At 41.6% G+C, this 15,360-nt stretch overlaps 1 protein-coding gene across 1 annotated transcript; it reads left to right on the top strand.

Annotated features, from left to right (window-relative positions):
• Nucleotides 1–13,793: 13,793 nt before the first annotated feature.
• LOC129017588 (endogenous retrovirus group K member 8 Gag polyprotein-like) lies at nucleotides 13,794–15,026 on the top strand. Its single transcript, XM_054458212.2, has one exon. It carries the CDS (start codon nucleotides 13,794–13,796, stop codon nucleotides 15,024–15,026), a length of 1,233 nt encoding a protein of 410 aa, XP_054314187.2.
• The last annotated feature ends 334 nt before the right edge of the window (nucleotides 15,027–15,360 follow it).

The following is a 15,360-nucleotide window of genomic DNA, read 5'->3' as shown; positions in this document are numbered from 1 at the left end:
GTTTTTGCTAAAGAAAAATCTTTTATGCTTTTATTCCAATGTTTAATTTAAGGAAAAACTGAATAATAACCCTTTAACTTTAGCCAATAATTTTTTACAAGATTAATTTTTTACACACCTTCCACAACTTGCTTAAAGCTTCAGCTTTATTCTATCTAACTTAAAACCAACTTTTTAACTTTTAATATGGCCAAGAACATCCACATTTCCATGACTTCTTATAATCTTTCACCAAAAACACATTTCACTTTCCTTACAAGTGTTACATGTAAAACTGTTTCTTCAGTAGTTTCAATTACATATATTACACTGTTAACTGTTAGCAACTTTTACTTTTGGTGAAAACCTTGATAAGTAAGGGATTATAATTATGTACTAGGTGCAGAGCTTAGGAAACCAGATATGTACAACTTTTTCCAGTATTGCTATGGGTATGGCTAACACCACATGTTTCTGGGCCTTACCTAAAACCTAATGCTCCAAAGTAGGTCAATTGAACAATTTTCAAAAGTTAAAGGAGCAGTTTATGACCTTTTAAGCATTTAGCAAACTTAATATTTGACCTGCATAATTTAGACCAAATGTTTACATTTTTGAATATATTTTTATTTTACCAATAATCTTTAAAACTGTTTTTGTTTCCCAAAGATTACTTAAGTGAATCAAAAGACATTACACTTTTTACTTTTCTGACAAAATATTTAATTTAAGCACTTATTATTTTAAACCAATTAAAGCTTTTTTATATCACACACACAACACATATAAATACACACACAGAAGGTAAAGGACTCATTTCCTAAGCCGAGAATTGAACCCTGAACCTGCGCTGCCATTGTGATGGTGGAGACCAAGACAAAGTATTGCCACATGATTACAAGGTCAAGCTCCCAAAGACATACAAGACAAGAGGGAAACTTCAACCAGTTTTTTTTCTTTTAGGGGCGGGTGGTGCAGGGGGACCTGTAGCAAAGTTTGTAAGTGACCACTTGGCTGGGCCATCTTGAACACCAGGCTTATGGGATCCTAGGCCCACATTTTGTCCTAAGGTATCCCTCTTTATGACAACAATACCGAAAGACACAGAAAGCACACCAGATTCACTAAAGCTTAAGATTAGCTTCATGAATCCTTTTTTCTATTAATCAAAACCTTGCAGAGTAGATAAAAAGTGATTTTTTTACCATTCATTCAAGCAGTTTGCACAGAGAGATAGGCCAGAAGTCTGACTAGTAAGAAATTCTTACCATTTTGCCAGCATGCCAGGCTTCTGGGTTACCTTTCTCTGAGTGGCCCTAGTGACTTAGCTGGCTGCACCATAGCCCTAGGGGCCAGGACCCAACACAAAAGAATATTATCTTTTCCTGTTCTGGCCAGAGCAAAATATATTGGATAAAACATAGACATTAGCCACTCTGCTTAGCACCCAAAATCAAACTGGCAAGACTCAAACTTGCCCCCAGTTGGGCCCCATCATCGTTAAACCAACTTCCTACCAGGAGTTTCAACATGTGGTCTCTGGGCAAGATGGTTGTCCTGAATAACATAAAAGATAGGAAATGGGGAGAAGAGAGAGAAAAGCATTGCCTGTGGCAGGGTAGGGAAGGCAAAGAGCTCAGGGAGGCCAGAGAAAGACCCATCCATTGCAGCAACACTGAAAAGTTCAGGTGGCCACTTATCACTAGCGAAGGGATCTTTTCCAGCAGTTCCATTAATTCTCAAGTTTCCCTTTTTGGGGAGGAAAAAGCAAACCATGTCCTATGGTCCTGTATATGCCTAATTCCATTACTCATAGCCATAAGCAAAAAGTGCAAGGCAGATTAATCCAAACAGAATAGTAGTTAATATCCTGTAGTGCCAAAACCATTCTTAGTTGAGAAGGACTTTACTGAGAGGGGCCTCCAACCCCCTAAATCTTAGGAAGCACTCTAACCTTCATAAGTTAGGCCTTGAGTCCAAGTTTCATCAAGCGTTTTTGCCTTTTATTAAGAGGAGCCCTTAACCCTCCCTGTCTTAAGAAGGAATCTATCTCACCTAAGTTGGGCCTGTAACTCAGCCCTATCCTTTACCCAAGTTTATGCACCCCACTTACCCAAAGTCAGCCAATTGGTGCACACAGATAATTACTCTTGGGGTTAGGGGGTCTCCTCAGTTTTGCCCTTCAGGGTTCACCAGACAGATGTTACCGGACTCTACCACTTAACCAAAGTTAGCCTCTGGGTCAGGAGTTTCCTCAGTATTGTCTCTTCAGTAGTCACCAAAAAGATGATACCAGAAAGAGGTCCCAATCCAGACCCCAAAAGAAGGTTCTTGGATTTTGGACAAGAAAGAATTCAGGACAAGTGCATACAGTAAAGTGAAAGCAAGTTTATTAAGAAAGTAAAGAAATAAAAGAATGGCTACTCCATAGGCAGATCAGCCCTAAGGGCTGCTAGTTACCCATTTTTATGATTATTTGATTATATACTCAACAAGGGTGGATTATTCATGTTTCCACTTTTTAGACCATATAGGGTAACTTCCTGACATTGCCATGGTATTTGTAAACTGTCATGGTGCTGGTGAGAGTGTAGCAGTGAGGAAAACCAGAGGTCACTCTCATTGTCATCTTGGTTTTGATGGGTTTTAGCCAGCTTCTTTACTGCTACCTATTTTATCGGCAAGGTCTTTATGACCTGTATCATCTTGTGCCAACCTCCTAGCTCATCCTGTGACTTAGAATGCCTTAACTCACTGGGAATGCAGCACAGCAGGTCTTAGCCTTATTGTACCCAGCCCCTGTTCAAGATGGAGTTGCTGTGGTTTAAACATTAAAATGGAATGAATACCCATACAAAGTACTTCTTCTCAGTAGGTGGTGGCCAGAAACATATAGGAAGTCCCTGGCTCTGTCAAGGAAATAAAAATTGCTGATAGCTCTACATTCTTCTATTATCACCCTTAAGCCTTAATGCTGCTTTTTGAAAACCAGCCATCAGTACATTCCCCAAGACCTGCCACAGATCACAGAAGATTCTGACCATCAGAGCAGTGAACAGGGGCTGGGGCCATATCCTAGAAAGGTGAACAACAGGGGAAAAATCAGGAAGAAATAAAGAGAAGGGGAAATTTTTTAAAAAGTGATACTTTATTTCTTTATGAGAAGGAGGGAGATAGGAGGATTGACTTTTTAAGTAAGAGGAGGTCGTCTTTTGTTTAATATTTACATGGATATTTTTCTTCCTTTCACACCTATTTGTGTTTTAAACTACAATCTGCCAATTATGGACTTTTAACTGGTGAGTTTAATCCGTTCATATTTAACCAGATTACTAATAATGAAGAACTTATTTTTGCCATTATGCTATTATACATATATATGTTTGTGTGTGTGTGTGTGTGTGTGTGTATATAAGTGTATATATCTTTTTGTCCCTCAATTATTTTAATACTGTCTTCTTTTGTTTTCGATTTTTTTTTTTTGGTGTACCACATTTGATTCCCTCTTTATTTACTTTTCAGTATTTTTTTGTTACCTTCTTAGTGGTTACCATGGAGATGACAGTTAACATCCTAAATTTGTATCAATCTAGTTCTAATTAATAATAAATTGGGGCAACCCTCTCAGGTCCCTTTCCACGCTGTGGAAGCTTTGTTCTTTCACTCTTCACAATAAATCTTGCTGCTGCTCACTCTTTGGATCCGTGCCACCTTTAAGACCTGTAACACTCACTGTGAAGGTACACAGCTCCATTCTTGAGGTCAGCAAGACCGTGAACCCACCAGCAGGAACCAAGTCCAGACACTTCTTAGGGGCTTGTCCAGGATATCGCCATGTGGCAAGTACCATTGGACTCCTGTTACTTGCTATTCTGTCCTATTTTTCCTTAGAATTCAGGGGCTAAACACCAGGCACTAGTTTTCCTCTTAGACCACAAAGGGGACTGAGGAAGACTGGATTTAGTGACCCTTACCAATGCATTCTTGAAAACCTGCACCCCTGCCTTTCTTCTTAGACCACAAAGAGGACTGAGAAAAATTGGATTTAGTGGCCCTTACCAATGCATTCTCAAAAACCTGTTAGAGTCCTAAGCATTTTCTCCTGTTGATATTGGGACCTTATCCTTGTGCTATAAAGATGATATGCCTCAAAATGGAGTGGAGGGCCATACCCTGAGGGAGGGAATGGATCTCCAGGGTTGGAAGAGTGATGCCTTTTGTCCTCACTTCTCATCATATGAATAGGAAGGATATTCTCCTAATTTGGGAGTCTATAATTTCTGAGGCTCCCCATATCCTAGCTTCAGGAATAGCCTTTGTTAGGCCTGCTAGACTGAGGAGGTATCCTAAAATTCCAGATAGTCCACCGACCCCACTACCCCCTGTGCTGGGGCTTTGGGCAAAAATTATGTCTTTCTGATTGGTGAGCCCATGTGCCTAAAGAAGAGAACAGAGTCCCAAAATTTATACTAGAAATCATTCTTATAGGAGAAACTAGAAGAACACAGGGACAGGGAGTGGTATTTAGAAGTGGGACTAAACTTGGAGAAGAGAGATGGGAGGAAGTTTGTCTGACAGGTTTTAGGACCCTGGAGGCAAGGGTCAGGATAGATAGGATAGATGGTTGACTCTCACTTGGGCAATGTAATTCTGAGGGTTCTGCTCACCTCCTCAGTTGAAATTGGGAGATGTTGCTGTTTTCACATTCCTTCCTTGTTATGTATGAAAATCCCACACCCTTATTAGGGAGGGATATATTAGCCATAGCTGGAGCTATTATCTACATGAATATGAGGAACAAGTTACCCATTTGTTGTCCTCTGCCTAAGGAGGGAATCAATCCTGAAGTCTGGGCATTGGAAGGACAATTCAGAAGGGGAAAAAATGCCCACCCTGTCCAAATCAGGCTAAAAGACCCCTTAAGGCCTGAAGCTCATAAAGGATTACAGGATACTGTTAGACATTTAAAAGTTCAAGGCTTAGTAAGAAAATGCAACAGTTCCTGCAACACCCCAATTCTAGAAGTACAAAACTGAATGGTTACTAGAGACTAGTGCAAGATCTTAGACTCATCAATGAGGCAGTAATTCCTCTATATCCAGTTGTACCCAATCCCTATAACCTGCTCTCTCAAATCCCAGAGGAAGCAGAATGGTTCACAGTTCTGGACCTCAAGTATGGCTTCTTCTGCATTCCCCTGCACTGTGACTCCCAGTTTTTCTTTGCCTTTGAGGATCCCACGGACTACATGTTTCAACTTACGTGGATGGTCTTGCCTCAAGGGTTTGGGGATAGCCCTCATCTCTTTGGTCAGGCACAGGCCCAAGATCTAGGCCACTTCTCAAGTCCAGGTATTCTGGTCCTTCAGTATGTGGATGATTTACTTTTGGCTACCAGTTCAGAAGCCTCATGCCAGCAGGTTACTCTAGATCTCTTGAACTTTCTAGCTAATCAAGGGTACAAGGTGTCTAAATTGAAGGCCCAGCTCTGCTTACAACAAGTCAAATATCTAGGCCTAATCTTAGCCAGAGGAATCAGGGCCCTCAGCAAAGAATGAATACAGCTTATATTGGTTTGTCCTCACCCTAAGACAATAAAACAGCTGTGGGGGTTCCTTGGAATCACTGGCTTTTGCTGACTATAGATCCCCAGATACAGTGAAATAGCCAGGCCACTCTGTACTCTAATCAAGGAGACCCAGAGGGCAAATACTCATCTAACAGAATGGGAACCAGAGGCAGAAACAGCCTTCAATACCTTAAAGCAGGCCCTAGTACAAGCTCCAGCCTTAAGCCTTCCCAAAGGACAGAACTTCTCTTTACACATCACAGAGAGAGAGGGAATAGCTTTTGGAGTCCTTAGGCTTGTGGGACAATCCCACAACCAGTGGCATACCTAAGTAAGGAAATTGATGTAGTAGCAAAAGGCTGGCTCCACTGTTTATGGGTAGTTGCCGTGGTGGCCAACTTAGTATCAGAGGCTATCAAAATAATACAAAGAAAGGATCTCACCATCTGGACTACTCATGATGTAAATGGCATACTAGGTGAGAAAGGAAGCTTATGGCTATCAGACAACCACCTGCTTAGATACCAGGGGCTACTCCTTGGGGGATTGGTGCTTCAAATATGCACATGTGCAGCCCTCAACCTTGCCACTTTTCTCCCTGAGGATGGGGAATGAATTGAGCATGACTGCCAACAAATTTTAGCTCAGACTTATGCCACCTGAGAGGATCTCTTAGAAGTCACCTTAACTAATCCTGACCTTAACCTATATACTGATGGAAGGTCATTTGTGGAGAATAGGATATAAAGGGCAGGTTATGCCATAGTTAGTGATGTAACAGTACTTGAAAGTAAGCCTCTTCCCCCAGGGACCAGCACCCAGTTAGCAGAACTAGTGGCATTTACCCGAACCTTAGAACTGGGAAAGGGAATAAGAATGAATGTGTATACAGATAGCAAGTATGTTTACCTACATGCCCATGCTGCCATATGGAAAGAAAGGGACTTCCTAACCTCTAGGGGAACCCCCATTAAATACCACAAGGAAATCATGGAGTTACTGCACACAGTGCAAAAACCCAAGGAGGAAGCAGTCAAAAAGCCATCAAAAAGGTGAAGGAGAAAAGGCAGAAGGAATCCATCAGGCAGACGTGCTGAGTCCAGAATTGCTGCCAGGTGGAACCTCCCATTAGAAATACCTATGGAAGGACCCTTGGTATGTAACAACCCTCTCCAAGAGATTAAGCTCCAGTATTCCCTGACTGAAACAGATTGGAGACTTTCATGGGGGCATAGTTTTTCCCCTCATGGTGGTTAATGACAGAAGAGGGAAAGGTACTCATACCCAAAGCCAGCCAGTGGAAAATACTTAAGACCCTTCACCAAACTTTTCATATGGGCATTGAGAACACTCATCAAATGGCCAAATTCCTATTTACAGGGCCAAATCTCCTCCGGACCATCCGACAAGTAGTCAAAGCCTGTGAGGTGTGCCAAAGGAATAATCCCTTGGTCCATCATAAGGCCCCACTGGGGGAACAAAAATAGGTCACTATCCCAGAGAGGACTGGCAGTTAGACTTCACCCATATGCCTAAGTCAAGGGGATTTCAATAATTGTTGGTCTGTGTTGATACCTTTACAAATTGGATAGAAGCCTTCCCCTGCAAGACAGAGAAGGCTTAGGAAGTAGTTAAAGTCCCAATTCATGAAATAATTCCCAGATTTGGGCTTCTTCCTCAACTCTGATTGGACCAAAAATAGCCTAACAGGACGTGACACAAGTTTAACTTTCCAAGTCCCTTTATGCACCCAACACGGCCTGTTATACAGCTCCATTCAGATGGCTTGTCTGCTTCTCAGGGCCCCCAAAAATCATCACCTCCTCCCTGCTTAGCAAACATCCAGGTTTTGTAATGGCAAACATAGTCACTGCATAACCATTCTCCCCTGGACCCTCTGCAGCAACACCCCCACCACTAGTGAGTGCCTTCTCATCCCCTCTTTTAATTATTCTCTTGAATGGTTTCTAGTAGATACAAAATGTTTCTTCTCCAATGGGAAAATAGAACACTTGGAGCCACTCATTTTGTGCCCAACATTCCTTTCCATCTGCTCACCAGAGCTACTTTGGCAACTACTCTAGGAGTATGGTAAAATGAAAACAACAAACTCACACACCTTTTTAACATACACAACCAGTTCTGTTTACCTAATCGAGGCATATTCTTCTTATGTGGAACTTCAACCAATATCTGCCTCCCCACCAACTGGACAGGCACTGGCGCCTTAGTCTTCCTAAGTCCCAAGATTGACATTGCCACAGGAAATCAGACCCTATCAGTGCTCCTCAAAGCTCAAGTCCATCAGTGCAGGGCCATACAATGGTCACTACTACAGGAACTGTCCACTTCACTATCCTACCTCCACACATTCTCAAAGGATTTCTCAGACAGTTTGCAAGAAATAACAAAATCTATTCTTACTCTACAATCCCAAATAAACTGTTGGGCAGCATTGACTCTCCAAAACCACTGAGGCCTAGACCTCCTCACTGGTGAGAAAGGAGGACTTTGCACCTTCTTAGGGGAAGAGTGTTGCTTTTACACTAACCTGTCAAGGATAGTATGAGACGCCACCTGGCATTTACAGGAAAAGGCTTCTGAAATCAGACAACACCTTTCAAACTCTTATACCAACCTCTGGAGGTGGGCACCATGGCTTCTCCCCTTTCTAGGTCCCATGACAGCCATCTTGCTATTTCTCTCCTTCAGGCCCTGTATTTTTAACCTCCTTGTCAAGTTTGTTTCCTCCAGGATCAAGGCCATCAAGCTATAGATGGTCTTACAATGGAATCCCAAATGAGCTCAACTCACAACTTCTACTGAGGGCCCCTGGACTGACCCACTGGCCCTTTCACTGGCCTAGAAAGTTTACCACTGGAGGACCCTACAACTGCAGGGCCCCTTCTTTGCGCCTATCCAGCAGGAAGTAGCTAGACTGGTCATCATCCAATTCCCAGCAGCAGTTGTTGTGTCCTGTTTAGAGGGGGAATTGAGAGGTGAAGCCAACTGGATTTCCTGGGTTGAGTGGGGACTTGGAGAACTTTTCTATCTTACAAGAAGGTTGTAAAATGCACCAGTCAGTGCTCTGTAGCTAGCAAGAGGATTGTAAAATGCACCAATCAGTGCTCTGTAAAACTCACTAATCAGCAGGATCCTAAAAGTAGCCAATCTCGTGAGGATTGAAAAAAGGGCATTCTTATAGGACAGAAACAGAGCATAGGAGAGGACTAATAAGGGAATAAAAACTGGCCACCCCAGCCAGCAACAGCAACCTGCACGGGTCTGCTTCCACACTATGGAAAGTTTGTTCTTTCACTCTTCACAATAAATCTTGCTGCTGCTCAAAAATAAATAAATAATAATAATAAATTGGCTTCAATAGCACACATTAACCCTGCTCCTATTCAATTCTTCTCCTTTATGTTGTTATTGTCACAGATTACAGCTTTATTCAATGTATGCTCATTATCATAGATTTATGTTTATTGTTATATGTATTTGTCCTTTAAATCACATGGAAAACAAAAAAGAGGAGTTACAAGCCAAAACACCAATAATATTAGACTTTATATTTACCTTAGCAGCTATCTTTACCAATAATCTTTGTTTTTATGGCTTCAAGTTACCACCTACTTTTATTTCATTTCAGCTGAAGGATCCCCATTAGCATTTATTATTTTCTTTTTTTCCTTTAGCATTTCTTGTATGACAAGTCATTAGTAAAAAAACTTCCTTTTTTTTTTGTTATTATTGATAATGAGAAATTGATTGTTAATCCTTTTTAGAGTCCCTTGTATGTTATGTGTTGCTTCTTTCTTGTTGTTGCCAGGTGAGGTATCAGTGCTCTGGCATCAGGAAGTGGTCAATTCGCACTTTACTAAGAAGAATTTACCAACAATAGTATGGGTTTGCACAGTGAAAGTTTATTGGAAAGAAAGAACCCTGCAAAAGGGTGCAGTGGAGGCTCCTCAGTGAAAGGATTGAGCGCACCATGGTGAATTTTTCTTAGGAGATTTTATGAGCCTTAAGGCAGGAACTTAAGGATAATTTGGGCCATATTAGCCATGTAGGCCATGATAAGTGATTACATTTTGATGCCTTAACATCAGCAAGGGTTGCAAAATGAGTTTCAGCATGGCATACTGGAGACATATAGAAATTCTAGGCCTGGAACCAGATGCTGACTTTATTTACTATTATTATTATTATTATTATTATTTAGTTATTTATTATGAGATGGAGTCTTGCTCTGTTGCCCAGGCTGAAGCACAGTGGAGTGATCTCAGCTCACTGCAACCTTCGCTCCTGGGTTCAAGCCATTCTCCTGTCTCAGCCTCCTGAGAAGCTGGGATTACAGGAATGCACCACCACACTCAGCTAATTATTGCATTTTTAGTAGAGACAGGTTTTTGCCATGTTGGCCAGGCTGGTCTCGAACTCCTGACCTCAGGTGATCCACCCACCTTGGCCTCCCAAAGTGCTGGAATTACAGGTGTGAGCCACCACGCCTGGCACAGATGCTGACTTTAGATACTAGGGAAGTTTAATTACTTCTAAATTCCCCAGGTATGGAGTTTTGCCTCCACATGGCCTGTTTGATGGTCCCCAGGTTGTCTTTGCTCCCTTCTAAATTCCTCAGATAAAAAGTTTTTGTCTCCAGGGCCTGTTCAATGGTCACCAGGTAATTTTCATTCTCCTCAGTTGACTTTAAGATTCTCTCTTTGTTTTTAGGTTTTGACAGCTTGCTTATATATAATGTATCTCAGCATAGATCTCAATCTCTTTATTTTTATCCTGCTTGGAGTTTGTTGAGCTTCTTGGTTGTGTAGATTCATGTCTTCCTTCAAGTTTGGGAAGTTTCCTGCCATTATTTTTTCAAGTATCTTTCTTTCTTTCTAAACCTTTATCTTTCTCTTCTCCTTCTGGAGACATCCATAATGTATACGTGGGTATGCTTGGCAGTGCCCCATAGATCCTTTAGGCTCTGTTCACTTTTCTTCATTCTTTTTTTTTTTCCTGCTCCTCACATTGGGTAATTTCAAGTGTCCTATTTTTAAGTCTGCTAATTCATTTTTGTGCCTGTCCAATTCTACTGTTTTATCCTGTTTTAGTCCATTCCCTACTGTTATAACAAAATAACTACAGACTGGGAAATTTATTTTTAAAGGGATTTACTTGGCTCACAGTTCTGGAGGCTGGGACTTCTAAAAGCATGGCACCAGCATCTGGTAAGGGGCACCCGATGGTGGAAGGTATCACATGTTGAGGATCCATGCACTCAAAACAGAGAGAAAGGGGACCAAACTCCTACAAAATAACCCACCCCTGAGATAACAGCAAAGCCTTCATGAACTAATCACCCCTTAAAGGTCCCACCTCTTAATACCATCATGATGGCAATTACATTTTAACATGAGTTTTGGAGAGAATGTTCAAACTATAGCATACTCGCTATTACGTTCCCCACCCCCCCCACCCCCACAATTTCAGCTCTTAAAATTTTCAGTTCTAGGATTTCTATTTGCTTCCTATTTCTGTCTCTTTATTGGTATTCTCTACTTGTTTGTACACTGTTATCCCAAGTTTTTAAGTTTTTATCTATGATTTTTTCAGCTCTTTGAGCATATTTGGTAGTTAATTCAAAGTCTATATCTCATAAATCCAATGTCTAGGGCTTCTTCAGTGATGGCTTTGGTCAAATCTGTACCCCACACCCCTCCCCCCCAACTTTTTTTCCCTGTAAATGGGCCATATTTTCTTGTTTCTTTGTGTGCTTTCTGATTTTTTTTTTCCTTGAGAACAGAACATTTTAAATACTGTAAATTTGTTAACTCGGGACATCAGATTCTTTCCTCTCCCCAGTGATTGCTGTTGTTGCTTGATGAAAGCTCCAGATATTCATTTATTTATTGACTTTTCCAAAATATTTTTTTCAAAAAATAGATTCCTGGTCACATGTGGTTACTGAAGTCTCTGTTTTGTGATCTATGATGTCAGGCAGTGAACTGAGAGAAACGTCCTCAAATGCATAGATTCCATTAAAAAAAGAAGAGAAATGATGTTCTATCTCTTTAAATTCCCACAACTAACTGTTTGGGGAAGTTAATTGTGTTTGAGGATTGAAACGATGGACAGGTCTTTTGCCAGTCCCTCAGTAGTCTGTCAAGCAGATCAAAAGATGCAATCTTGATTTTGGAGGGGGGACAAAATCTGTATTGCCCACTGTGGCACCAGCAAGCTACACTGGAAATATAAGCCACCATCCTTGTGACTACATGCTGTCAGGCTGGGAGATGGTGAATTTAGGTCACTTCATAAAATATTGAAATTCAATAAAATTTATCAGGCTTTTTCTTCACCAAGCACTCCTCTAGATGCTACAAGTATTATACTAGACTCTAGAGTTCTGAAATACTTGATTCTGGTGTTTCTTGCCAGCTCAGTAGTTGTTTCAGTGGAGAGACCAATTCCTGGAGCTTCCTACTATACCATCTTCTATGACATCACTGTGACTTTAATTTTTTTAGCATTTATATGCCTTATGTATTGAAAATAAATAAGAAAGGTATGGGGAAAAGAAAGAGAGATCAGATTGTTACTGTGTCTGTGTAGAAAGTAGACATAGTAACAAAAACCTTGTCATCACTCATTCGGACCAGCAGATATTTGAGTATAGCATCCCAGACAAACAGTACACAGATTGGAGCCAGACTGTCCAGAAGCAGGGCTTTCACCACCTTTGGCTCTAAAGGAATACTTCTATCACACACATCAGTTTTCATCCCAAGAGACCGATGCACATCCTTCTCCATGATGCCTACATGTTCTGCATCATTGACAAGTCATTGTCCCTTCCAAATGACAAAACCTTACTCTACAATCCATTTCCTCCCACGAATGAATCAGATGTCGTCCAGAGGTGCACAGCTCATGCTTTTAAAATTTCTAAGATATATAAGCCTCTACTTTTCGTGGATCTTTTGGATGAAAGAACACTCATGGCAGTAGAATCGCCTCTGGATGACATCATTGCTCAGCTCCCAACACCCATTAAAAAGAAGAAATTTGGAACCTAAAACAGGGCACTGTCTGTGTCCTTCCTTGAACTGTCTACCCTGTTGCTTTTCACAAATCATGGTAATAAAACAAGTTATTCTTGAAAAAAAAAAGTGGGGAAAAGAAAGAGATCAGATTGTTACTGTGTCTGTGTAGAAAGAAGTAGACATAGGAGACCCCATTTTGTTCTGTAATCTGTAATCTTACCCCCAACCCTGTGCTCCCTGAAACATGTGCTGTGTCAACTCAGGGTTAAATGGATTAAGGGCTGTGCAAGATGTGCTTTGTTAAACAAATGCTTGAAGGCGGCATGCTCGTTAAGAGGTTAAGAGTCATCACCACTCCCTAATCTCAAGTACCCAGGGACACAAAACACTGGGGAAGGCCGCAGGGAACTCTGCCTAGGAAAGCCAGGTATTGTCCAAGGTTTCTCCCCATGTGATAGTCTGAAATATGGCCTCAAGGGAAGGAAAAGACCTGACCATCCCCCAGCCCGATACCCCACCCGTAAAGGGTCTGTGCTGAGGAGGATTAGTAAAAGAGGAAGGAACTTCCCTTTGCAGTTGAGACAAGAGGAAGGCATCTGTCTCCTGCCCGTCCCTGGGCAATGGAATGTCTCAGTGTAAAACCTGATTGTATATTCCATCTACTGAGATAGGGGAAAACTACCTTAGGACTGGAGGTGGGACATGCTGGCAGCAATACTGCTCCTTAAGGCATTGAAATGTTTATGTGTATACATATCTAAAGCACAGCACTTAATTCTTTACCTTGTTTATGATGCAGAGACCTTTGTTCACGTGTTTACCTTCTGACCTTCTCGCCATGATTATCCTATTATCCTGCCATGCCCGATAATGATCAATAAATACTAAGCGAACTCAGAGGCTGGTGCCAGCGTGGATCCTCCCTATGCTGAACGCCGGTCCCCTGGGCCCATTTTTCTTTCTCTATACTTTGTCTCTGTGTCTCTTTCTTTTCCAAGTCTCTCATTTCACCTAATGAGAAACACCCACAGGTGTGGAGGGGCAACCCACCCCTTCATCTGGTGCCCAACGTGGGTGCTTTTCTCTAGGGTGAAGGTACCCTCGAGTGTGGTCATTGAGGACAAGTCGATGAGAGATCCCGAGTACGTGTACAGTCAGCCTTGCAGTAAGCTTGTGCACTCAGAAGAAGCCAGGGTAACAATGGGACAAACTAAAAGTAAATATGCCTCTTATCTCAGCTTTATTAAAATTCTTTTAAAAAGAGGGGGAGTTAGAGTCTCTACAAAAAATCTAATCAAGCTATTTCAAACAATAGAACAATTTTGCCCATGGTTTCCAGAACAGAGAACTTCAGATCTAAAAGATTGGAAAAAAATTTACAAAGAATTAAAACAAGCAAGTAGAGAGGGTAAAATCATTCCACTTACAGTATGGAATGATTGGGCCATTATTAAAGCAGCTTTAGAACCGTTTCAAACAGAAGAAGACAGCGTTTCAATTTCTGATTCCCCTGAAAGCTGTGTAATAGATTGTAAAGAAGAGGCAGGGAGAAAATCCCAGAAAGAAATGGAAAGTTTACATTGCGAATATGTAGCAGAGCCGGTAATGGCTCAGTCAACACAAAATGTTGACTATAATCAGTTACAGGAGGTGATATATCCTGAAACATTAAAATTAGAAGAAAAAGGTCCAGAGTTAGCGGGGCCATCAGAGTCTAAACCACAAGGGCCAAGTCCTCTTCCAGCAGGTCATATACCTGGAATATTACAACCTCAAATGCAGGTTAGAGAAAATAAGACCCAACCACCAGTAGCTTATCAATACTGGCCGCCGGCCAAACTTCAGTATCGGCCACCCCCAGAAAATCAGTATGGACATCCAGGAATGCTCCCAGCACCACAGGGCAGGGTGCCATACCCTCAGCCGCCCACTATGAGACTTAATCCTACAGCACCACCTAATAGACAGGGTAGTGCATTACATAAAATTATTGATAAGTTGAGAAAGCAAGGAGATATTGAGGCATGGCAGTTCCCAGTAATGTTAGAGCCAATACCACCTGCAGATGGGGCCCAAGAGGGAGAATCTCCCACAGCTGAGGCCAGATATGAGTCTTTTTCTATAAAAATGCTAAAAGATATGAATGAGGGAGTAAAACAGTACGGGCCCAACTCCCCTTATATGAGGACATTATTAGATTCCATTGCTCATGGACATAGACTCATTCCTTATGATTGGGAGATTCTGGCAAAATTGTCTCTCTCACCCTCTCAATTTTTACAATTTAAGACCTGGTGGATTAATGGGGCACAAGAACAGGTCCAAAGAAATAGGGCTGCCAATCCTCCAGTTAACACAGATGCAGATCAACTATTAGGAACAGGTCAAAAATGGAGTCTCCTATGTCTACTTCTATCTACACAGACACGGTAACAATCTGATCTCTCTTTCTTTTCACCACAGAAAGGAAGGAAGGAGGAAACGAAGGAAAAAAAAGAAGGAAGGAGAGAAGGAAAAGAAGAGAGAGTGGTAGGTGATATGGTTTGGCTCTGTGTTCCCACCCAAATCTCATCTTGTAGCTCCCATAATTCCCACGTGTTGTGGAAGGGACCCGGTGGGAGATGATTGAATCATGGGGGCAGGTCTTTCCTACACTGTTCTTGTGATAGTGAATGGGTCTTATGAGATTTGATGGTTTTAAAAACAGGAGTTTCTCTCCACAAGCTCTCTCTTTGCTGCCAGCCACGTAAGATGGGACTTGCTCCTC

This window comes from Pongo pygmaeus, chromosome 19 (assembly GCF_028885625.2).
Source record: "Pongo pygmaeus isolate AG05252 chromosome 19, NHGRI_mPonPyg2-v2.0_pri, whole genome shotgun sequence".
Taxonomy (NCBI): domain Eukaryota; kingdom Metazoa; phylum Chordata; class Mammalia; order Primates; family Hominidae; genus Pongo; species Pongo pygmaeus.
This window is presented reverse-complemented; position numbering and strand designations above follow the sequence as displayed.

What these genes read in the sequence shown, in the direction of transcription:
- LOC129017588 (XM_054458212.2), top strand. Translation starts at nt 13,794, where the DNA reads ATGGGACAAACTAAAAGTAAATATGCCTCTTATCTCAGCTTTATTAAA.